This window comes from Eriocheir sinensis, chromosome 41 (assembly GCF_024679095.1).
Source record: "Eriocheir sinensis breed Jianghai 21 chromosome 41, ASM2467909v1, whole genome shotgun sequence".
NCBI lineage: Eukaryota > Metazoa > Arthropoda > Malacostraca > Decapoda > Varunidae > Eriocheir > Eriocheir sinensis.
This window is the reverse complement of record NC_066549.1, coordinates 6,995,784-7,022,235: the sequence shown is the minus strand read 5'-3', so window position 1 is coordinate 7,022,235 and position 26,452 is coordinate 6,995,784. Positions and strand designations below refer to the sequence as shown.

The 26,452-nt window shown below is 41.4% G+C and overlaps 1 protein-coding gene across 3 annotated transcripts; it reads right to left on the bottom strand.

Annotated features, from left to right (window-relative positions):
- Positions 1-357: 357 nt before the first annotated feature.
- Positions 358-19,858, bottom strand: LOC127009598 (protein inturned-like). Of its 3 annotated transcripts, none has more exons than XM_050882805.1 (23): positions 19,693-19,858; positions 17,483-17,612; positions 16,976-17,148; positions 15,929-16,098; positions 15,285-15,444; positions 14,791-14,864; positions 14,433-14,510; positions 13,120-13,268; positions 11,790-11,891; positions 11,287-11,376; positions 11,010-11,087; positions 10,213-10,426; positions 9,580-9,633; positions 9,204-9,266; positions 8,277-8,474; positions 7,531-7,580; positions 7,057-7,158; positions 6,821-6,918; positions 5,764-5,987; positions 4,700-4,779; positions 4,359-4,572; positions 3,178-3,314; positions 358-1,175 (listed from the first exon to the last, which is right to left on the bottom strand). In XM_050882805.1, exons 2-23 carry the CDS (start codon positions 17,563-17,565, stop codon positions 1,064-1,066), a joined length of 2,703 nt encoding a protein of 900 aa, XP_050738762.1. In that variant the 5' UTR covers positions 17,566-17,612; positions 19,693-19,858; the 3' UTR covers positions 358-1,063. The 3 variants fall into 3 exon arrangements, with proteins under 3 accessions (XP_050738762.1, XP_050738764.1, XP_050738763.1); XM_050882807.1 differs by having other exon boundaries at positions 3,178-3,311; positions 19,693-19,853; XM_050882806.1 differs by having other exon boundaries at positions 19,603-19,698.
- Positions 19,859-26,452: the final 6,594 nt, after the last annotated feature.

Below are 26,452 nucleotides of genomic sequence, written 5' to 3'. Positions count from 1 at the left end.
TACAAGTCAATAAAGAGTAACAGAGTAAGGGCCCTAAGGGGGAGGGGGAAGTGTGGGTAAGAGCCACGACTTGAACTGTTTCAAGAGGAGGGTATCAGGACACCTCTCCTCCCGTATTTGATCTTGCTCTCGGCCACCTCTTTTGTTTCTATTTTAGGAGCAGCGAGTAGCGGGCTTTTTTTTATTAATGTTTTCTTTTTTTGTGTGCCCTTGAGCTGCCTCCTTTGTAAAAAAAAGAAAGAAAAAAAAAGAAAAAAAAGTAAAGATTTCCCGAGAAGGGAGACAACCTTTTCAAGAGACACATGAAATATCAACTTACTTAATGAGCAAGTTTTGGATGATAAAAAGGATCAGTTTAGAGGTAATTTAATCCATACATATTTTCCAACGCTTATTTTCTTTATTAAAATACAAATTCTGAAAGTTCTAGAGGTTATAAATATAAAAGTATAGAAAAGTGAAAAATATGTAAATTCCACAGCACTAACAATGCTAATATTAGAGATTGGAGGCACTGCTATTATAGAATGCAAAATATTTTCCAAAAACATATTTAACTCTAATAAGGGTTTGCAGCATTAGATTTTAGAGTATTTGCAGGATGCTTTCTAAGTATTTATTCTAATGTGGCAGATTTCTTAGTTTATCTTCTTGTTAACTTGTAAACAGGTGTAGAAACTATTACCCTGGTATCAACTGATGTCTTTGAGTCCATCACTGTGTGGGGATAACAGTGATTTTGAGGACTAAAGAAATTAATCAATTCTGTAGTTCACTATACTCTACAGACCTCAATATCGGGCTCTCTCTTTCCTCATCTTCAATTCCATTGCACATTCAGGATTCACCATATTTATCTATCTTTTTGCAAGTTTTCTGATGATGGCAATGCAACTTTATCACTTTGCAGAAAACTTGCTACACACAAGTAACTAATGTACTAGTCTGTGACACTTGAGCTCCTCATAAAACACTTCACTACACAATGGATCTGTAAAAACTACTAGAGAATCATAAACTTATTTTTCTGGCGATGATGAGTGTACATTCCATCACAAGGCTTTTACACCACACACCCAAGTGACACCTTGAATGCCAGCTCCAGAAGGTTTTGTGGCACTGACTCATGATAGCAGACGTACACCTCTCGCTGGTATGGCACTGCCAGTAGGCGCCTGAGGATGTACAAATTTCAGAAAGGTAAGAAAGAACAGTGCTATCAACTCTTTATTTTATGAGCTGGAAGATAAACTTTCCCAATATACCTGTGAGGAAACATGCCTCCATATTACCTGTATGTGGAAGGGATGTGGTATGGAGAGGATGCAAGGTTATGTCTGGCAATGTGTATGCAGCAACCATTCCAAGTAATACACACATCAGAGAACTAACTATACTATAGGAAACTGAGCTGAGGTTTGAAATGAAATAGTAATGGCAAATAATGCTTGATTGTTGAACTTTATTTTGACTATTTGATTTCTATACTTGAGCTCGTTTCCAAAGTAGATTTATGCCTTGATAAGCGTACTAAATGGAGAGCTGTGTAAAGATTGGTGGGCCTGCCTTGACCCTGCTGTCCACTACAGTACAAGCAAGCAGCCTATGTGTCCCCTTGATCCAGGAGATAGGTGATAGAATTTGACTCCATCTAAAAGTACTTGCTGAGTTATATAACAGCTTTAGAGCCATGTGCTGTCCTGTCTTGGGTTGCCTTGTTTTGATAAGCATGAGTGTAGTGCAGCTGACTTGTCTGATGGGCAAGCCTCCCAAAACTCATTCTGCAAGGGGTGTACCTCTTTGGCGGACTGGTTAAGGAGTGGCTCTCCCATCTCGCTGGTCGCGGGTTCGATCCCCGGCGCCGGCAAATCCTTTCTTTGTCTGGATTAATTTCTCGTGTGTTTTGTTACACGCTCTGGTCGTGTGAGAGTGTAGTAAAGAGAAAAATTCTGGCGTTTCTTGAGCAGCTTTGTGGGGAACCATGTGGAGTGCTGGGTGATTGTTGTGAAGTACTTGCCAAGCTTTATGTACTTTCCTTGCTGCTACTTTGAATCAAAAGATGCTTCTTTACAATGAAGGCCAAGTATTCAGTTTGTGCTACTGACACTAACTGTGGCTGCTTCTTGTATGATCTCTCCTTTTACTCCTGTCAAGTACTGAGGTCACAACTTATATTCCTTACTTTGTTGGGTGAAAGAAGGAACAAAAACACAAATGGAGATCCATCCAATCTGTCCTGGTGTCCTTGACTGGGAGCCAAGCTTTTTAACCCCTACACCGAGGGCTGGGCGAGCCATTGCTTCAACAGTATTATTGGAACTGTAGTGCAACATTTTGGTCATAAAAATCATAATCTGGCTAAAATTTTATAAATCATTTACTTATAAAATTTCTAAACAAAATATGAGGAGTTTGTTCAGTCTTCTTTAATACATAATTATGATAAAACCAAATTAAATATAATGTGCTTATTTATTTAATTCACTTTCATATTTGAGAGATACGTATATTTATCTTTTTGAAGCTAAATAAAAGAATAATGTTGCTTTGAGGTGTTATATGATGCCAACATTTTGAAGGGTAAAAGATGCATGAGCACCACAAGTGTCCTGAACAAACCATTTGCAGCTCCAGAGCCACAGCTGCACTATGTTATTAGGCAGTGTGTGTGGGTGTGGGTGTGCATGCATGTGTGTGTGTGTGTGTGTGTGTGTGTGTGTGTGTGTGTTCGTGCATGCATGTGTGTGTGTGTGTGTGTGTGTGTGTGTGTGTTCGTGCATGCATGTGTGTGTGTGTGTGTGTGTGTGTGTGTGTGTGTGTGTGTGTGTGTGTGTGTGTGTGTGTTCATGCATGCATGTGTGTGCCTTCTATGATTCAGCAGCTGACTGTTTGACAAAAGCCTAAATTCCCTCAATTCCCCTCAATGGACTTATTTGAAGTAGTATGTTGCAGGCACCCCTCAGCTAATGTTCCTGATCAGATCTACTTATACATGTCCATCTTTAATGTGAAGTTCATTAAGAGCAACCAAGTGATTTCTAGCAGTATGTGTATTCTTTGACAGTTTCTCATTCTGAAAAAAGTATACACAGGAAAGTGTGTAGAACCCCTGTGTCCACTAAGGTAAAGGCTACACTGCTGTCATGGATATCAGATACAAAAGAAGTATTTACTTACCCAACGACCCAGTAAGAAAAGGTCTGTGAACGCCTCTTGCCCCCCTCAGTAGCAGGTGGGGTGTAGTGGAAGAGCACCCCATGCTCTTTGATGGTGCTGAGTGCTGAGCTGCCCTGGTACCCCAAGCATGCATCCTGGTGCAAAGAATAAAAGCCACTCAAGAAAATGAAGGCAGCTCAGTTGGTACTTTTAATTTACAATCAAACAATTTTCCACTTAATTATATTTTACTACTATTTCATGTTTTAGAGGTGATACTAAAACCATTATTCTGATGACAATGATTGTCTGTCATCAGTAACCCTTTTCCAGACCGAGCAGGGAGAGGAGCCCAATACAAGCCACAGAAGGAGACAAAGAGAACATGTTAGAAAAAGAAAGCTATCTAGTTATAAATAGACGAAGTCAACAGTGTCCTAATATCATCATCATCATCACCACGATTTCACACAACTTCACATATTTCAGCATTTTTTTTCGTGAATCTGTCAGCTTTTCAAAAAAATTTCTAATACTTCAGAGCTTTTAAATCATTCATCTACCTTTTTGAGGGATGCAGAGAAAACAAAGACACTGTGGAGTCTAAAATTAAGAAGACAAGACAATAGCTCTAGAGATGGAATGATAAAGAAAAGCACTGTACAAGTACTGCTGCAAAACAGCTTGATGTAAGCTGCTACCTCAGCATTACCTGAGATCATAGAAATCCCAATATGATTTACTCATCAAAGCTTAGAAATCATAAAATGACACTCGTTATAAACACAGTGAAACAAAAGCACTAACAACATGTCTACACAAATTACTGCATCTGCCTATCAACTATTGCTTTTAATCTTCTGTTTTATCTTCCCATCATCTTCCAGGTCTTCCCTCTCCTGTGTTTCCCAAAATTATTTGAGTTTTCCATCACTCAGTACAGCCAATATGCACACACTAATTCAACAGTCCTCTCAACTGTTAAATTAAATTGCATGTATCCCAAATCTATTTGTCTGACAACGCTTGCAAGTAAAGCAAATGCTGAAATTCATTACAAATATTACCCATGACCACTGGGAGGAGCACCAGTTGGAATTCCTTGCATTAATGCCAGGCTTTGCAGCAAGATTGTTAGGTCTTATTTCTAGAGGCACTAGCAACAAAAGTGGTGCTGTTATCCTCACAGTGCAAGGACCTACCTTGGATCGAGCAGCAGCTTGTAATACGTGATGGATGTGTCCACAAGTGGCTTGAAAGTTATGAAGGATCTGAGCATGGAGTGGTGGAGGGCTACAGGTGGGGTGGGAGGCAGGAGGGGTGCTGGGAACAGAGTGGTGAGCCTCAATCAGCACCCCCTCACCCACCTCCAGCTGCAGGAGATGGAACAGAACATTCTCCTCACCACACGTCACTCTGCAAACACAGATGTTGAAGAGCTTACAAAGGAGCATTGCAATAATGAACTCAGACAGAGAGAATTTAACACCCTTCAATCACTCCCTCATTCATGAAAGAAGTGAATGGCAGTGCTGCAGCCTACCTGATGGGGGAGGTGGGTGCCTTGTTGGGTCGTGCTCTCACTTCAAAGTCGTACTGGTGAAGGCCTCTGCTGTCTGTGGGCTGAGGGGAAGAAACACACTAGTATTATAATAACTGATGATGCTAGAAATGAATGGCAAGGTCAGGGGCATCAACAAGCTGCACACTGCCAAGATACCCTCATCACCCCATACTGTCTGCCATATCAGTGGACGTCTGGACTTTCTTGCCATAGACCGGCTGGTTAACCCGGTAGCAGCGACGGGCCAAATTTGTGGCTTTACCGTGTAGCAGTGACAGGCAAAATTTGTGCCATGATATAAATCTCCCAAAACAGATGATACATAAACTGATCACAAATGCTTTGATATATATTATGAAATGGTTTGTGTGAGTGATGATTTTTTCTCATTTTTCTCGCTTAGAGGGACCATTAAGAAACATGATCCCCGCTGCTACTGGGTTAAGTGTTACATCCAATTAACTGACTTTACCCTCACAAGGTTTGCTCAAGCACCAGTTTACTTACCAAACACCAAGAAAGGATAAAAAAATGGGAAAACTGTGGACTTGCTACAAAAAAACTGTCATAAGGCAAACTCTTTTTACATGTTAATGAGACTAATTCAGTTCCAGTGGAGGTATTGTCTTAGTGATTTGCAGGGTATAGATTGCAGTGTGTCACATGTAACTGAGTGGCCTCTTTTTCTATGATTACTGAAGAAAGGGCATTGATATTCCAGAAATCCACCACACAGCAATCATGTTTAACCCAGTAGCAGCGGGGATCATGTTTTTTAATGGTCCCTCTAAGCGAGAAAAATGAGAAAAAAATCATCACTCACACAAAGCATTTCATAATATATATCGAAGCATTTGAGATCAGTTTATGTATCATCTATTTTTGGGGGTTTATATCATGGCACAAATCTGGCCCATCACGGCTACATGGTAAAGCCACAAATTTGGCCCGTCATTGCTACCGGGTTAAGAAACAGATTTATTTGCTTTCTTTTACTTTCTGCTCTACCTTCTGTGAGATACTTTCAGCTTTACAACGCTCACCTTGAATATCCTCCAGTCAGACTCTGAATCATCATCTGGCTCCTCCTCCCTCCCCTCCTCCTCTGCATTAAGTGAAGAGTCCCGGGAGCTGTGAGTGATGGAGTCCTCGCTGGCCTCCTCCTCCCACTCATTCCCAATGTGCTCTCCCATGTACAAAGCCTGGTCGTGTGGCACTGAGGACTTTTGCTTGAGGATGGAAGGCACATCTGGCAATCGCAGTCCACCTAAGGGGAGATGTTAACCCTTAGAAAGCGGTGAATCTATACATACAGTCCAAAATTCAGTCAGTCGGTTTAGTATGGCAGAAACATAACATTTCCAGATCACGGTACCATCTATATACAGACGATAGTTATAACATCTATTATGCGGCGTAACTATATTTATGCTATGGTCTTAATGTCGGCAGTGACTATATAGATGATTCATTTTTGGGGAAGCTACTCTTCAAATACTGCTGCTGTCTAGGGTTAATAATGTTAGTTGTGGAGATGAGAGCAAATTACTTGTTTTAAAGCTGTACTATGAGAGGAAGTCTTTATTACTGTACCTACTTTAGCCTTTGATGTCATGTTACCTGCACGGACTCACCTTGAGGGGGCGGCCATAACAGAAGAGTCTCCGGTTCTAGCTGTGTATTGATACATTCTCTCTTCACAATGCTCACATGCACCCTCTCACTTAACTCCTTCAGGCATTCCTCAGTCCTGTTGATTCACCTTACTAGTGGTCTCCCTAACCCCTCCCAATCTCCTATTCGACTCTCAAAAATCTTTTCTTCACAAAATCACCATTCTGCATTCTCATATTATGTCCATAGTCTCCATATCATTTCAATGACATACCAATGACAACCCATTCTACCACTACACATTCTACATCTCTCCATCTCACATCCGCGCTGCATCTCCTGCACATCTCTCCTTTACTCATGGCATCCCACCTTGTTAAACGATGTTCTCCCTTCACCTGGACATATCCTTGCCTGTTGAGATTCATTCCATGCCCATGCTGGTTCAGTCCCCCATACACCACCATGAAATCACTGTCCAACTACCTTCCGCGCTGTCTGTCCTCTCCTTGTGCTTCTTGGTGGGCGTCCCTTTGCCAAATTTGTCATCAGCAGAAATGGTCTCAATGCCACCATTTGTTAAGCTGCAAATTAATTAGTTACTGTGTGAAAATCATGAAATAAAACTAAATAACAAAAGTAGCCAACAGTATTTCATGTCATTCTCATTTATTTTTCCAACCTGAGATAAAAGTCTCCACAAACATGTACCGCATATTCACCTTTCCTCACATGCAGCGTTGACGTGAAGAGCATGGAGGTGGTAGAGTGATGCCTCGACCTGGTCCACTAGGATGGGGTCTGGCCCGGCACTTTCATCAAGCCTGGGATGGTGGAAGTGTTGCAGTTTAGTCTGTTTGCACAATACAAGAAGATATACCCTAAACACATGATTAAAATCTCTCTCCAGCAAATATGTAGGCCTCTGACAGCTGAATTATACAAACTAACATATTTATTGAGCAAAGTTTGGGACAAAATGTAAACAAACAGGAAAGTAGCAGCAATAACAATGAAGATAGACATTTAGTTTATATATAATATGAACAACATTACAGATTTCCTCAAGGTGTTGGCACAAAATACATCATTCAGTATAATAACATGTGCACCATTTCCTGCCTTAACAACTACTCACCATTTGAATATCTGTGCCTGAGCAACTTAAAGATGTACCTTGAGGCATGCCAACTTACATCTCTGTGATGCTGCCAGACTCCAGGAGCACGGCTAGCAGGCAGTGATTCTGGGGAAGATGGAAAAGTCAAAAGGGAATAGAGGTATGCATGCAATTAAGTTTCTAGGTGGTTTGGTTTTGTCACAGTAAGGTGAAGAAAGAAAGTATATATTACTTCTTACAAGGTGACCATCATTCTTGTGTGTGTTGTTGAACTTTCCCTTCTCATACATGCCACACACATGTATGTATTCTGTGTATTTACTGTTGTACAAACAATATGTAATACAATTAAGATTATAACAACTGATCATTCACAACTGATTATTTGCTCTAATAATTGAGTTTATGCATTGAAATTACTCTTAAACCTCATGTAAGTTATGACATGAGTGGCCCCTAATCTATCACACCCAGTCACTGCCTCTCCCACCAAGAAACTGCCACAAGCTGGGACTGAACTTGTGACTGAGAGCTTGCAAGGCAAGTATCATACCCACTCAGCCACATCACAGAGTAAAAGTACTTATCTTTTCTTTTTCTTTCATATCAATAAACAAGAAAGAATAGTTTGGCTTGGAGACAGTTAGACCTATCAAACTGTAATATTGCCATTTTGGTTGTTCAGATTTTAAAGACACTTTTAGCAGTACCAATTACACATAAAATATAGGAGGGAACTGTATGCAAGATGAACTATCATTAAGCATTTAGACAGTGCTGAGTTGTGAATGTGCTTTAGTCATCAATGCTGCTCTTACTCACCATAGCAGAGAGCAGGAGGTAGTGTGCAACAGGGTAAGGGGAGTCCTGGCCAGGCTCCCCTGGCAGGTAGACTCGCCGCCACCCCACCAGCTGACTGACTGACTCCTGGGCCGTAAGGGACAGCAAGCCATGGTGAGATGTGAGAAGCCACACGAGACGCATCTCCTCGGGGGACAGGTGTGAAGAGACTAAAAGACCCTAAAGGAAGGAAACAAATGGAAGTGAAGGAAGAAAAGAAAGAAATGATTCCCCCACACCCACACTCACACACAAACATACCCACACACACACGCATGCATTCAAATATGCATGTGCGCACACACACACACACACACACACACACACACACACAACAAAAATGGTACCTGAACTCTCAAATCTGCCGTATGAAGAAAGACTGGAACACATGAACCTGTCGACTTTGGAACAGAGGAGAGAAAAGGGAGACTTGATAATGTTGTTTAAGTTGATGAGTGGTATGGATAAGGTAGACAGAGAGGACTTGATGGAGAGAGAGCAAAGGAGAGGATTGAGAGGACACAACAAGAAGCTGAGAAAGGGAACATGCTTGAGAGACAAAAAGAAGCAGTAGTTTTCCTCATAGAAGTGTGGATTTGTGGAACAGTTTGGAGGAAAAAGTGGTGGAGGCGAAGAGTGTCCACCAAATGAAACATACAGACTCCACAGAGGATAGAAAGTTGTATGCAAATGGCCTGTAAAAGTGGGCAGGCATGAAGCAAATTCAAATAAACTGGAACCATGAAAAGATTAAATAATCCTGCTCCCCCAAATGAGAAAATTAAGCATTTAGTAAATAGAAAACATGTTCATGAAATTTGACAATACACTTGCAAGACTTCAAATACTAAGTCAATGTAGTCTCATGAACCTAGACATAAGAAGGAGACGGGTGTACATGAGCCTCACCTTGTAAAAGAGACAGGAGCCCACGATGTTGTAGAGCATGAGGGAATCGCCACACTCTGTATCCTGACGATGATGAATTCAGTGTAAGAAACTGGTCCCCCAAATTTCCAAACTCTTAATGAATAAATGTATCAACAGAGAAACAAAAATGTACTAGAAAATATAAAATAATATGAATGTCTGTACAAATTATTCATTTAACTTCATTTGTTAGTTTGTGCAAATATCACATCTGCTGTATATATCTATGACAATGAATATTCTATATACAATATCTTTCAATTAAGAATTATAAGAGTTGGTAAAATTATGAAAACTTAACCCAACATTATAACAGAAAAAAAGAGCAAACTTTGGTCTACAAAAAAATTCTCACCTCATCTCCAAAATCCCCAGACTCAAGTTCACTGAGGCAGTTGTCAATTTGAAGCTGGAATAGGAAAAGAAATGATCAATTGGACCAGTAACTGCAGCAAGGTGCAATGTATATATGAACACAGATCATAATGAGCATGACAACCCTGTTTCCCAGACAGAAAAATAAAGAAGCTTCAAGATATCATTTCTGATCTGAAGAGAAAATATTGTTCATTGATATTGGCCATATCATATATCTACATAGCATTCATGTATCATTGCAATGATACTTGTTGAAAGAAAAACTTAACCACAGGCTGTTGTTTAGCAGGTGTTGAAAGTATCAATTCACGGGTCACTGGGAAGAGTTATAAGAACTGGGGTTACTGAGGCAGCAAGCTTCCAATGACTCAAGATTTTTGGGTGTTCTTATAAAGAGAGCACATATGATACCTCCAAGTTCGTTTTTTGAATTGAATTTTTAAGGTCAATTGTGTATATGCTATTCATCTTATATAGTGGCAAATATGGCAGGTCTTTTACCTCAAGAGTTAAGCTGTGTAAATTTAGATCTGTATCTCATAATTCATCTCAGCTGCCAAGTGTTTGTATAACTGTATATGTAATAAAGAAATTCAGTTTCCATGCTTACTTTAGTTTCCCCATAGTCATGCAGGATCAGCCAAGTTGGGTGTGCCAAGACACAGCTTTGTGGAGTGATTGGAACCAGAGGAAGATAGGGATTGAGTCTTCTTTCTTCCCTTGCCAAGGCCAAGCCATCTTGTGGTCCGTGGCCCAACACCTGGCCCAGCACATGACTCATCAGGTGGTCAAGATGGCCTTTGTGTCTAGAGGTTCCAAAACCCCTGTTTGAAAGAATTGTAGGGTGACATGAGAGTACTTTAGTAGTCAAAACCATAAAGAATTCCGTTAATGTACTGATGTGTACGTTAAACAGAACTCTTCTATATACCCAGTGGCATAGGAAGCTAGGGGGTCAGGAGGGGCACAGCCCCATCACCTTAAAAAGTGGAGGGGCAAACATATCTTTCAAAATGATGTAATGTAAGAATTAGAACCTTTCTCTTGTAGGCAGTATTTCAGCAGAACAGACCTTCTTCCAAAGTCTCCTGATTCTCTGCCCCTATGTAAGTATGTACCCATCATTCATCACCTGCTGAAAACAACTTGAACTTGCTTCTGTCAAACAGCAAAAACAGCAAATACATATACAGTCAGTTTTCTAGTTTCTTTAGGCTTTCTCTTTTTCTTCCTATGCCACAGCTACCTGTGTGTGCCTCTGATGCATTGTCCTCTGGGAACTTCCACTGAGAGGATAACTTAGGTAAAAATCTCCAGATCTCCGTGCTCATATACTCACTCTGCTTCCTGTACATCTATGCCAGGTAATCTATCCATTATAAAAAATGTTTGCACATTTTGACTTACTTGATCAATGAACCAAATTCAAATTTGATCAAGGTAGAAACTTGCTCCATGAGACCCACTATGTCATGGCTGGACACGCTGAAAATAAAGAGAACTCTGGCTGTGGTGAGACTTTAAGGGTTAATAGGACTCACTATATGAAATTTATTTTTCACAGTGTATCACAAAAAGTTTCTACATTCCATTACATCTCATAACAACCATGTCAGTATTGCTGTCAGCCTGCAATTCATAACATTCAAAGGTTGTTAAGAATACAAGAGGTGTCAAGGCTTACTAAGTATGTGGTAATGCCAGCAGGAGAATGTCATTATTTTCTCTAGTGTAAGCCACGTGGTAATATTCTTCGTCCACACACACAGTTGAGCTGCAATGTCAACAAGATTCAGTTTTGCTGTATGATGTGACAATTTCTAAGCAGGTGAAAAAACAACATATCTGTGTACAGCAATGTGTCATGCTGAGACAAGAGGGTGTGCTGATGACATGAGTATGCAGGATGAGGGCCTCTGAAATTGGTGAATATTTACACATGCTTAAAAGAATACCAAAACATTTCTTGCTTTATCAATTGTATTTTTCTCAATATCCCCAGGTGCCAAAACTGATCATCCAAAGATCTGCTTCCTAAGAGTTTGCCAACATTTTTTATATTTCATACGTATGTAAACTCAGTTAGTATTTCATAAAGGTGGAGAAGCAAAGAAAAAGATAAAATCACTGATATATATTCCTGTTTAGTTTCTGTACAATGCAGAATAATGGTAAAGGGAAACCTACCACAGGGCCGGAGCCCCAGCCACCTCCTGCACCGTGTGTGCTGCAGTGATGAACATTCCTCGGACTTTCACCAATTTGTTGCTCCAGTTGGGAAATTGATATCTGAGGTAAGAAAATATCAATGGTTCAATAAGTGCTTCTCAGTTAGGGATGATCATAATTATCTTCATCCAAATCAATATAACCACTTGCTGTAGTGGAAGATTGGGGAATGAGGAAATGATGAGTCAAACCAATTTTTAAAAAAACGTGATTAGACACACAAGTTAACCGTCTCCATTCCAAGCCCACTCCACTCCTTCAACTTTCCTTAACATGGGAGCTACATCCCTTTTCAGTGAAGAACCCATCCTCCTCTGAGATTATTTTTTCTATTTCCCACAACTCATCTAGCTGATGACAGATGTGGGAAGTCAATGACAATGAAGAACACATGAAGAGACTAAGGGACGCTTTCACAGTCATTTTGTTTGTTTTGATCGTTACCAACGGCGACGATCGATGCTATAGTTTTCCACGCGAAACTGGCAGATGGGGTAGTGGTGGCTGCAGAGGAAGCAAGAGGTGTTGAGAGTGTGTGGTAAGGTGCGGGGCTAGGCTAACCCCGCAGCCGCCACTATCCCATCGGCCAGTTTTAAGTGGAAATTCTATAGCAGTGATCGCCGCCATTGGTAACGATCAAAACAAACAAAATGACTGTGAAAGCGGCCCTAAGAAGTTAGACTATGTTCAGCATGCTACCTGGCAGGCAGGGTAAGATGAAAAAGTTCAATGGCAGTCAATAAACAGGGATGGAGGGAGGGAAAAGGAAACTGGGTGCTTGCAGCATGGGATTCAGATGGTAGGACTGGAGGCGAAAAATCAGACAAACTAAGCAGCATATCGTCACCCTCATAAAATAATTGCCTAAGTCATTTTTCAGTGATTTCCAGGTTTTTGTTTACATCAATTTTTCATCATGTGACGCCCAGTTTTGTATAGTTGCCTTCGTCATTCAGGGTTTGAGTGTTCTAGAATTGACCTTTTCATTTCTGCGCTAAATCTTAAGTCAAATAAGATAATGACAGTTCTTTTCTGATTTCCTGTAAAGTAGAAAATAATGACTTAGGCGGTTTGTTTATGAAGGTGACGATGTAGAAAGGGAACATATCTACAATGTCATAATAATTCTTCTGAAGATGCAAGTTTTTGTTGGAGTGATCCTGAGAGAGAACAGTCCACTAACAAATGCTGAGCCATAGAGAAGAAGCTTACTTACAACACATACAAGAAAATATAATGGACTAAAATGTCAAACACTAGAGTTACATGAACACGCTTGGTCACCCACCTGATGTCAGCACCGTCAGGAGAGTCCTCGGTGACCCCCACCAGACTGAGGTACAAGATGGTGTGAGGGATCTCCTGGAGCTGTGAGGAAGGAGAGCTGCTTCCCCCCACTCCCGTCACCACTTTCACAAGCTGGGTCTGAGTCACTCTCTGCCCCCGTCCAAGAATTTTTGCATATTGAAAGGTCTTGTTACAGTTACAACTCTTCAGAAGCTTACTTGACTTTTGTTGCAATGAAATTTTTGTCCAGTTCACATCATACAGGGTTTATGTGTATATGTGTATGTGTGCCTTCTTGGTGACCTGCGGCGAGAGTATGGCAGTGCAGCACTTGGCGATGGAGGCAGTGGTACAAAAATGGTTAGTCATCAGGGCAGTGCTGCCCATACACCATTTTTCACATAAGAACATGTATTCCTAACACACTAATTCCTATGTAATGCCAGTATTTAATTAAGGACAAAAATAGAAATCAGGAACCAAAAAGTAGTTTAAGTATTGTAAGTAGTAATTATCTATGTAATGCCAGTATTTAATTAAGGACAAAAATAGAAATTAGGAAGCAAAAAGTAGTTTAAGTATTGCAAGTAGTAATTATCTATGTAATGCCAGTATTTAATTAAGGACAAAAACAGAAATTAGGAAGCAAAAAGAAGTTTAAGTATTGTAAGTAGTAAATATAAGTGCTGCCAGGAAACTATTACCACGTGGAATGTTCCCGAGCCTCACACTGAGGGGCACGGGAACATTCCACACGGTAACGTTTCCTGGCGGCACTTATAATTACTTACAATTCTTAAACTACTTTTTGCTTCCTAATTTCTATTTTTCAGCCCTTAATTAAATACTGGCACTACACCTACTCTGTGTGTCACCCATATTGTCACACAGAAGGCATGCCTGATGTTTTGTATTTTGTTTGTAAATGAATGTTAATGTGAATACTTGTTTGTTTGTCTGTTTTAATTTGTTGTACTTGTGTTTGAACTTGGTGTTTGGAGAAGTGCATTTCATCTCATCCCTGCTCACTAAAAACACCTCTTTTGCTCCTCACCTTCAAAGTCTGGTGAATGATGAAACTTTTCTTTCATGGTAAAATAAGCCATTAGCACTGTTTATATTTTCCACACCAATACAAGGGAAAGGAATGGAACAACACTACAAGGAATGCTGCACAAACATGGCACAACAAAAAGAGCAAGAAGTCAACATGTCACATCACAACAGAGTAAAGCATCAAAAAGAAACAAACTACCACAAGGCACTATTAGCAGAAAAGGGAAAACACACACGAGACAAAACTTCCGGCCCTACCTTGTGGTCACTCTCAGCTTCATCAGGGAGGGTTTCCGAGGCACACTTCTGCACTGAGAGAGTAATCATGGAAGGAATCTGAAACAATTAATGGTATTGGTCACCCCACAAGTTGCACTCAAGATGACTAAAAAGTAAAAGTAAAACTCCAAATCATATAGACTTAATTTTCTAGAATCAAAGTTGAGGGCAAAGATAAAACCATTTCTCATTTCTGTGCATGATTCACCAACATGGAATTCACTAATGCAGTTTGCAGTCGTCACAGTGGAGGGTTGATTGTCCAGCTTATTCTCTGACATTACTGATATAAGACACCCTGATTCAGGTCTACAGCATTCATGTTACCTCAGCTTACCTGCAGCTCAGCCAACACCTCATCCAGGTTGTCCCATGTGATGTCAGTTCCCTCCACCTCCTTGAGCCAGTCACCTGTGGGGAGAGGTCCTTAGCATTTTGTGCAGTCCCTACCACTCTACTGTCACTAAGTTTCGAGCTCCGACTATTTTCTTCTGCTATACTACAGAAACTCAGTAAGTTTGAGACACGTTGATTTATCTCTGCATCCAAACTGTCATGCAGATTTTTTGTTGTTTGTGTGTGTGTGGGTGTGGGTGGGTGTGGGTGTGGGTGTGGGGGGGGGGGAGATGAGAGGATAATGTCAGTAAAGTAAGGAACACTCATCATATAGGACTCACATCAAAAATTGAGAGTATTATACAATTCACCAGTCCCTTTCCTTGCCTCTCTTGTCCTCATAGTCCTCCTACAGTACATCTTCCTATAATGGATCTTTCCTTTGTTTCTTACTTCTTTCAAGCTCTCAACTCATCTCTGAAGCAAGCCACTCACCAATTTTGATTGCTCCATTCCTAAGGGCATGTGACCCAGGCACCAGACCCGCCACCATCACGCGTGAGTCAGGAGGTTCACTGAATCTTCCTGGAACAAGTCCCAACACAGTTTCGCAGAGGCTGGCTCGGCGACCAAGGTTATTTCCACCCTCGTAAACCTGAGGTGAATTTTAAGTTGTGAAAGTTGAGGGAGCAAACAATCCTCCTGATCACTACTAATACAAGAAATACTGATCTGTTCACATTGAAAAAATTATAATGTAAGAATTATCTCAATCAATGTTTGGGAAATCAGAAAAGGAAAGAAAAGGACAAGTAACAAATTATCATCACACAGTGAGTCAGGTTGGGGCTGCAGAACTGCTACAGCAAGCTATTTAGAGTTGTCTTGGAAAAAAAAAGTCATGATTTTCTAAGTGATTCAATGCAGTAGTCCATGTAATACTCATTAAGGCTCTAGAAATTCAACACTTATGGATTTTACGATGTTATCAAATGTTACATAGTAAACTGTTTATCATAACTTTTTTATTCTTTGTTTAAACCACCAAAACCTGAAGCTCATTTGCACACTTTAGAATTGAGAGGATTCTTTTTTTCTTTTTTTATGAATGAGGTGAGCAGTCTCATTGTAGTACTGACCTGAAGCCTCACTCTCCTCACTTCTCCACTTGGATTGTCTCTGAATGTAACTTTTGGGGCTGGGGATAACTCGGCCCCACCCTTGGCTCCAACCTCGCCCCCAAGTCCCAAACGAGGGCTGCCTTTCACCCGCACACTTGGCCGTCTCTTCAACAGCCCCAGCAGCTTGTCTGGAAACAGGTGATTCATGGCCATAGTATTCCTGAGCATTACACTAAATTACATATCAGTTCTAGGAGAGATACATTAACCCCATAAATTGAAAACAACAAAACAAAAAATTATGCCCATGCACCACATATTCCTGCAATATGATATGTATTATGTAATTTTTGTTCATCTCTGTTTTCACAAGGTATCAAGTACAAATGAATACAAATTTATATTTTATTTTTAAAGATAAAAGAGGAAGGTCATAGAATTAGATCAGAATGCCACTAAGCTAGGCACAATACAATTGGTGACCCAAAGTGTGGACACAATTATACTGGATACCAGCTGACCACCAGGCTGTGCACACTTGCTATAAGTCACTATATGCACATATGATTTGTGCACCTCCGTTGTGTGGTGGTTAAGATGATTAGCTATGAATCTGCAGGTCCAGGTTTGATCCCAGCCTGAGAAGTCAACGCATAGTCCACCCTGTTGTTCATCCTCCCTTTCAGGCTAGTAAACAAATGGGTTTCTGTGGAAGTCTGGTGAAAATAAATTGTGGTAACCCTGATGTCACACTGGCCCTGTGTTTTTGGGTTATGGATTCAAACTCGCCATAGGCTCAAGGCCTGAAGTGACAGAGCTTACCACCAACACAAAGTGCAGTTATTGCATATGCCCTCAACTTTACCTTTACCTTGTGCAATAATAGTTTCATATAAAGTTATTTATTATGGTAAAGGCAAAGGTAAAGGTGTGTCCATCGCTATACCTGAGCATGGCTGCAGTGTTCATCTCCAATCCACTAGGCCTTTGAGCCTGTAATAGATAACAACCTATTACCCAGGGACACAGGCCTAACAAAATTTTGCAGGCATCCAGAAAACATACTCTGCTTTTTTATATCCTTTGAGGGGAGAGAAAAGGCTGGCTTCCTTTCTGCGGCACCAGCAGCCTTCAGTGCCTGTGCCTGCTTCTCCCACACTGTGCTGGACACATACGACTCCACATACAGCAGTGACCCGTCGGGCCCAACATGCTTCAGCCACTCTGCATCCTCATAGCTGAAAGATGAATATCAGGAATTAATTAGAACAGAAATGTTTCAAAAGTAAATATAATTAAATTTTACCTCAATAACTTAACACTGTCCAGTGATTCAGCAGTAAAATTCCCTTCAGTAAATATCCATTCCTTTTATTTGCTAATTGAGCTTATTCATATTTTAATCCAAAATGTAAAATATGGTTGCTGAAGACAAGAAAGTTGTATGCCAGGCCTTTGTTGTATAAATTATTTAACTAGAAACATCAGCTTTTCAAAGTGATAACTTTTGCAAAACTATGTAGTTCAGCTTTCCTTAATATTCACCAGAGCAAATAAAATTAAAAGACTTACTCATAGGATTCTTCTGAATGCCCCGAGGAAGATCCTGAGTAGCTTCCTCGGCCTGCACCAAAGTGAGACATGTGCCCCTCCATTGTGTCTCTTGGGCTCCCCCTCCACTCAGGTCAATCCCATGACGAATCTGCATAAAAATATACGTATCATCAAATACCTACATGGATAATGTAACATTATATGGGATCCTTTGCTCAAAATGAATGAGTTTGTTGCCATCTTGATATGGTAGTCCTCAGACTTGAACCTTGGTCACGTCCCAGGATGCCTGAATAAAGGGTATTTGATACCTCCACACCAGACATAGGGAGACCACAAAATGTCTTGAGTCATGAGGGAACCCTTGGGCTTGACGTTAGTGTTTGTCTCCTGTCTTGGGAGCCCGGGTTTGAATCCTGAGTGTGTAAGTTTTGAGGGGGAACTGCTCCACTACCTTGTAATGGGCGGAATTTATTAATTATACCGCATATCTTTTTATTAGATATACTGCATATCTATGGCCTCCTGCAGGTGCTATGACTCAGACAAGGAAGGTTCCCCATTTTAGGGATATTCTAGAAATTTGACAGGTGATTTGACTAAGTATTTGGACAATCAACTTGGGCGTTAGTGTGGACAGCAACCTCAAATTTCATCATATGCATCAGTCACCATACTTAGAGCGGTCAGAGTAGCACACAGTATGGACAGCAACCTCAAATTTTATCAGTATGCATCAGTCACTGTACTTAGAGCAGTCAGAGTAGCACACAGTATGCTTAAATCTATGAACCATGATACATCTTTTATGCTCCCTCTTTTCAACACTCATGCGCACCCTTTATTAGAGGACGCATCCTCAGTCTAGAATCTAGGTTACATTGGTGATCTTGAACAACTTGAGTCTGTACAGAGAAGAGAGACCAGGGAAATACGAGGAATAGAGAACTTGGACTCTCTGTCACCCCTTCACCATTCTCCCCCCTAGCACACCTCTCTCCCCTAGGTCCATGGTTCCCTTTTCCCTCCTTGATCTCCCTGGACCTTCAGTCACCATGGACCAAAGCCAACTGTCCACACCAGGGGAAGGCCCTCCTCTCCACTAAATACAGGGACACCTTTTTCATATTCACAGACAGCTCCCATATCCCCTCCCCTCCCTCCACTAGTGCAGCCATATACCTCCCGGCCCTACACACCTCCACCAACTGGAAACTCCAACCCCACACCACCATCCTTGGGGCAGAGCTTTTTGCCATCCAGGAAGGCCTTACAGCAGCGACAACACTTCCCCCACGCCAACCTGTCTCCCTCTTTACTGACTCCCTCGCTTCCCTCCAACTCATCTCAACTCACAGACCTCACACACACCACACACTATACTTTGCCATCCACTCCCTCCTGGCACGGCTAACCTCCGGGGGCAGACGGGTCCACCTTCAGTGGGTCCCTTCCCACATAGGCATCGTGGGCAACACAGTGGTGGACCAAGCTGCCAACCTGGCACACTCACACCCCCAGCCAATACACAGACCTCCGGACCACAGTGACCTCAGACAGCTCACCCTCGGACACTACAGACACTCCCCCGCCCAGCACTGGCGCCCCTACTCCCCCAGTCGCCCCCTGGACACAGCCATCACCCGTCTGAGGATTGGACACACCCGCCTCAACGCCCACCTGCACAGACTGAACATAGTCCTGGACCCACACTGCCCATGGTGCCCCACACAACCTGACACACCAGAACACCTCCTCCACTGCCCAAGATTCCACTCCCTCCGCACCAACCTCAAGGCATCCTTAACCAGTCTCCTTATTTACAGGCCAACCCTAGAGGACCTACTGGGCAGCGACGCCCTCAGCCCCAACACTGCCTTCCACGCCCTCAAGTGCACGCAAACCTTCCTGCAGAAGTCGGGGCAACTCGACAGGATCTAACTCCCACCCTGGTGACAGGAAGGCCAACACAATAAACAACACCTGATAACAACTACCACTGACGGGGCTCTAGAGGCTGTGGCCCCACAGCCTAACTAGCCCCATAAAACACCCAAGAAGAAGAAGAAGAACTTGGATTATACTCAGAGATTGTCCTCATCTTGGTGACTTATCTGATTATACCAACTAATTTTGACCTTCAGTATGAGTTGCTGCCTTTGATGCACTTCCCAGACGTTTATGTTTTATTTGGTTGTTATTAATGCACAGAAAGAGGATAAACTTGCCTCAGGTCACGCACGAATATTTGTAAACAAGTCCCTTCAGCCAATTCAACGGGACATATTTTTCCTTTTTCTTTTCTTCTTCTTTTGACCTGTAACGCTTTGTATCGCTTCTTAGGTCCTCCTCCTCTCGTACCTCTCTTCTTCTTATTCACTTATTCACATTTTCCTTTAGCTTTGTATCCCTTCTTTGGTCCTCCTCCTCCTCTCTTTTCTTCTTATTCACTTATTCACATTTTCCTTTAGCTTTCCTTTGTCTTTAGCTTCTTCTTCTTCTTTTTTAGTCTTCTCGTTGCCTTTCCTTCCAGAGTTTTTTTCAAGTAACTTTTCCTTTCTTCTATTTTCTCACTTTCTTTATTGCAATATTTGAGTAGTAATATGTCAGTTAGGTGTTCGTCTGTGTCTTCCTTATATGGCTGTTGTACAAATGTGTGTTCCTTTCTAATTGCTGAGTATTGTTTGCAGTGCAGCAGGAAATGTTTTAATTAAGGTGATATTAGCGGCCATGGAAAAGTTACCCCGTTCTGAAGGAGGACGAGGAGGACACCCGAGCTAGGATGCCACATTATCGTACTCAACAGACTGGATTTTACTCTTTCTAACGCATAACGATTGTAAAAGACCCTCTATAATTAACATTTTTAGCAATAACTAGAAATGGATATCGTTAGTTTTATGGGTGCGATGGTATTTAGTCTGAAATCGGAATATATAGGAAGCTGAGTACGACAATCTGGCAACGTTGCACCCGAGCGACCATCAGCAATAACAGGCAGCCGATGTTTTTCCTGAGCTCGTTTTAGTCCATTTGTTCAAGTCCTTCCGTCATTCCTCCAGCCACGTGAGTCGTCCAGTATATTCGTGATGTGTTGGTGTCTCCTGTTAGGCCACAAGCGCTTCAGGAGAGCCGGCTGCTAAGTTTCCGTGCGTGTCAAAATGAAGGCAGTGTTTGACGTCTCCCTCGGCCAGGGTGGGGTATTATCCTATTGTTTGCCCATACTCACTCCTCGCAACCAAAATTGGCTAGCGGGCCATTGAGACTGCGGGGAATGCGGTGGTAAACATGAAATGCGTCTCAAATGCATAGTTTTTGAGTTATGGGGGGTTGAAAAATACTCTAGATGTAGGGAAATTCCTTACATTTACTTAGATGTAGAGAAATTCCATACATTCAGGGATTATTTTGGACAATTTACGGTTTCACCCAACCAACGATTTTCTCATGTGGTTCATGTGAGCCTGCTAACCACTGCCCCTATTAAAAGAGTTAGAAGATTGGCCAAAAGAGGTGTCAATTTCGGGAGGTGTCCCAATACTCTCCTCTTGAAAGAGTTCAAGTCTTAGGCAGGAGGAAATATAGATGAAAGAAGGCTGTCCTAGAGTTTACCAGTGTAAGGGATGAAAAAAATGAAGATTCTGGTTAACTCTTGCATAAGTGATTTGGACAGTATATGGATGAGCTTGAGTAGATAGTCGTGTGCAGTGGGGCCGTGGGAGGAGGGGAGGCATGCATGTAGCAAATTCAGAAGAGCAGTCAGCATGAAAATATCGATAGAAGGCAAAAAGAGAAGGAACATGGCGGTGAAATTTTAGAGGTAGCAGACTGTCAGTATGAGGAGGGGAGTTGACCTAATTTATTAACCTAACCTACCTAGCCCAATGCACCTAATGTAATCCATCTATGGTAAATATTTTACATGGTTATATTATGGTTATTATTCATGTGCTCAAGAAACGGTAAATGATGCCTCTAAATACTGAAAAGAGATTGAAAACTATGAAGTGGAAGAAAAAAACACCCAAAATAGGAAATGGTAATGGAAAGAAATACTAAATTTTGTCCAGGTAACCTTAAACCCAGTAGATTCACTTCTGTGAAAAGAGGTTGATTATAAAACTATCATCATTATCATTATTATTTTACACAATTGGTCTTCTGGTGTGACGTAATTGTAAGATGATACAAATTTGTCTTGCAGGTGAGAGGAACCCCAGTCAGCTGTAAGATGTCAGGCAGAGTCCGTACCCGTGTGGACCGAGGAACCGGGGAGGTGGTAGCTTACAGTGATGCAGCTGTGCGTAACAATTTGGCAGTCATTGAGTACTGCCGGACCTCCATGGCTGCCCTTTCTGGGGCGACTGCAGGTGTGTATGTGAATGTGATTATGAATTCAATGAACCTACACATGCTGGGCATGTGCTTCCCATGTTATGCATCCCTTTCCCCGGGTTGGATCCTAAAGGCTTGGTGGGTGTAACTCTTTACCTTTGGAAATGCAGTAAAAGCTGAGTTATCCAAATCTGCGTTATCTGAATCTCAACAATATATGTATGGGAACTTAACTCTGCAAACCAGAGCAAAAGACAAAGGAAATCTCTTATGTTGAAAGTTAAGCTGGACATTCTTTAGCATCATTGTGAGGGTCAAAGAGTGAACAACATAGTCCACTCTTTGACTATTATGATTCATTCTTTTTTGGGAACCCATATTATAGTGTTATTGATGTATGATCAATCACTGTACGATAGATTTATGAAGAAACTAATCTGATTATTTATTTAGCCTGTATAGGAAGTTTCAGATGGAAAGACTTTATCAGAGCTGTAGATACACATATACATAGATTGCAAATTTGAAGGAAAATAATCTCCAGCCCTCTTCTTTCTCCTTATGTCATCATGAAAAGGATTCAAAGACTATCTAAATATCATATCTGAAATGTAAATGTAAAAGCATTACAGATATATTGACTGATGAATTTACATGCCACTTCCAGGGATGCTTGGACTGACAGGATTGTATGGCTTCCTGTTTTTCATTGTGGCGGGGGTTGTGTTGTGGTTGCTGTTGCTGCTGAAGGCTGGTTCCCGTTGGCAGCAGTTCTTCGTAAGTCGCCAGTCTCTCCTTACTAGTGGCATCTTCTCTGGACTCTTTACTTACATCCTGTGCTGGACCTTCCTTTATGGTATGGTTCATGTTTACTGAAAACAGTTTTATGTTGCATATAGCCTTCAAGAAGGACCATCGTATGTTGAGTATATATGTGAGGATGAGTTTATAAGAGACGTTTAGTATATGAAGGTATGTAAAACCCATGTAAAGACCAGTGTTGGATGAGTGTGTAAGAATGAAGTATATGTAAATGTTTATTATATTTAATAAAATGTTCCATTAATGCTACAGCATTTGTTTATATGCAAGTCAATAATGAGCAGACTTTGCAAAACAATAGAAAAATATAATCTATATCTTTTGTCGGGAGGAGGAGGACTTTTCAGTATAAAAAATATTGTGTAAATACTAAACTTTCAGCTTTGAATCAATACTTGTTTCCTGGACAACAATTTGTAAATCTGAAACACTTTTGTTGTGATAATTGGTTCCAAGTTAAAGTGAAGCACTTTTTTGTGGTGATGCTCTTGCTTTTCCCTACAATGGCTTAGTTTTGCAGAAAATAAAGCAAGATTAACAATGCTTTCTTTTCTGTTATATTTTCATGCAAAATTATCTAGACTATTTGAATGAAATATTGTAGTAATTTACCTTACAGACCTTTTACTGAAGCAAATGAGAGGTATTGCATTGCAGTCACCTACACACCAACAGATTGGATGACACAGTGCTGCCCCTACTTACATGGAATTTAGAAAGTCCCTCATTGATAGTATTGATGATATGATCATAGCTTGAGTATGCAGCTGTTCTCTGGTCACCATACGGGGAAAGAAGCATAGAAGGATGTTTGAAAGAATATGAAGAGCTGCTGCTCAGTTGTCACCAAACTTAACATAGCTGCCATATGAAGAGAGATTGGATATTTTAAAAGTGATAACGTTGAAATACAAAAGAGAAAAAGAGAGATTTAATTATGATTTCTAAGACAGTAGAGGGAACTGAAAGAGTGGACAGAGAGGACCCTCTCACTAGATGTAATGGAAAAACAGGATGCCATGAATGCAATTTAAAGATTATGAAATGTGGTAATACTGTTAAGAAATTTAGTTTTCCTCCTAGAATTATTGATGTTTGGAATGGATTGGACAAAGTGGTGTAGGCATGGAACATTCATGAATATAAAGCTAAGCTGGATATAAGTAGGCATGGAGACAGGACAACACAAGACTAATTCTGTATACAACAACTAGGTGAAGACACTCACACATTATAAATATGGGTGGTGGGATTCTACCAATCTGGCGATTTCTACGTGAAAAACAATGCAACGTCGTTATTCATAATTATCCTAATGCATAATTCTTCAGCTTATCTAGTAATAATATTGCCTGAGTTCAAATTCCAGGCAGAATGTTTGGAAACAGATTTATTCTCTCTAATAAATCAATCTCTCATGTGCATTGAGAAGCGAAGGCCTCCCACGACACTGGTGGCTAGAGGTTGATCCACGCACTCCTTTGTTGTTGACAGGTTCTAGTCTTCTTGCTACCATAGATATTGGGATTTTAACCCTTTCACTCACCAAAAGTTTAATAAGTTTCTCTTTCCATTGCGACATCCGTCTGGGACTCCCTAGGGGGCCTTGTGGAATGACCTGACCGTGCGGCGAATTTTTTTTTCATGTATTCAATTTTACCCACGAGTATTCTTTTTTCCTGGCGTTATTATATATCATTGGTTTTGGAAGAGCTTATTCTGCTTATGAAGGAAAAATATATCAAGAAATGCAAATAAATAGCGAAGTTTACCGACTCCGAAAAAAAACCCCATTGATTAAAGATAAATAAGAAATGCTTACGTTCACCACCTTGTAGCTCGAAACGTCCTGAGTCGACTTTTATGATTTATATGCCAATAAAAGGGGATTTTTATGAGGATTCCAATGCTATCATTGTAATTTTCATATGACCAGTAGTTCTTGAGAAAATGGAGGAAAACTATATTTTTCTATCCTGTTCTCTCCAGTAGAAAAAACAGCTCAAGGCCAGCAAATAAAACACAACGGGCAGGTCAAGACGGTCAAAATAGAAGTCAATTTTGTCTGGAATAGTTTTGATAATAACAAGACTGTTAGCGCACCTGTTTGCTGTCTGGAAGAACTTCGCCACCATGTAGGTACATACCTACATATGGCTACGCAAACATCCCATTAACTCTATTTGCATGGAGAAAAATACCATCACAACTGTAGCACATTTCTGGTTCTCCCTACAACGGTCTGTGCGTGAGCGGCGAGTCTGACTTGAGTAAACAAATGCCGAGGCGAATGAACGCCGTAACAACGCGGCTTATGTTCGGAGGCGATTTTGACCTTATGCATATTTTTACCTCGGGACGTACCCTACACCATTAGAAGCAGAAAAGCATGCAGACTTAGGATTTGGGCTTAAAAAAGTTATGCAAAGAAACCAGCTGAGTACTAAGGAGTTGAAGGGAAATAAGTGCAAGAAAAGGTGTTCACTTAATCAGTGGAACACCAGCACTCGTCGAGCGAGCAACTCTCGATGGGGCGGGGCTTAATTAGGCTCGAGGAAGGGGCGGAGCTTATCGAGACGCCAGCCAATCATCGTCCAGGATGAGATGCCGTGAACATTTCTAATTATATTTTTTATTCACAGCCAATTGCTTCATAGGGTATGTAACAAATAATCCACAAATTATTTTATTTTATTGTAGTAGTTAATAACATAAAAAAAACATCGAAGAGGTCCTAATAAAAAAGCTCATTTCAAAATTGGTTATTCACGTTTTATGAGTGACGATACCTCTCTATACTTGCCTTGTCCCACGCGGTACCACATGCAGAAAAAAATATTTTTAGCTTATTCACATCAACGTAGGCTATAGAGGTTTTGCAGCTGACGTCATCAGTGGGGGTGCGGGGGTAGCGCGGGCCTGCACAGCCATCTTGGTGGTCAGTGGTGGTGGTCACTTATCAAAGCAAACCTTGGTGGCGGCTGCACAAGTGCTCTGTGTGTTTGTCAAGGGATACGTATGCTGTTCGGTTGGATATTCTAACCGACACGGGAGAGATGCTGTGTCATTTTAGATTTCCAGCGAATCCAGAAGAGCGGGGGAAGTGGATAGCAGCTGTGAGGAGGGAAAACTGGCGGCCGTCTGCTTCATCTCGACTCTGCAGTGCTTATTTTGTCAGAGGTAAATATTATAGGCAAGACTGATATCAGATTATTACATGAGGTAACACTCATTTAGGTATTGCCCCGGTCCCTTAGCTTATTGTGTGGCGGGGGATTACTCTGGAACGGGATTTACATGAGCTGGCGGAGGTAAACACGCATGGCGGCGCTCAAGCAGGGGAAGAAAATAGGAAAGGAAATTCAGTGGAGGCAAAGTGCACAGAGGGACAGAGCTCAGTGCTGGGTGGAGTATATAAGTGTACGCAGGGAAGTGACCAAGAGTGCGTAGTGTAAGGTGACTTGCCGTCACCTGCCTTCACCTGTCGTCACGCCCTCCCTCATCTGTTTGCCTGCCTGTGCTGCCCAAGGATGAGAGACAGTTTGTCTCTCATTCTTGGTGCTGCCTACCTGGGCATCACTGGTCAACAACAGGAGATTGGCCAGGCAGAGGGACAGCCAGTCAACCGACCAGCCAGACAGTCAGCCAACCAACCAATCAGCCAATCAACCAGCTAACCAATCAGCCAGTCAGTCAACCACCCAGTCAGCCATCCAGTCGGTCAGTTAGACAGACAGTCAGTTTACCAATCAGCCAGCCAATCAACCCACCAGACAACCAGTCAACCAGACAGCCAGCCAGCTATACCTCCAAAAGCACGGATTTTTTCGA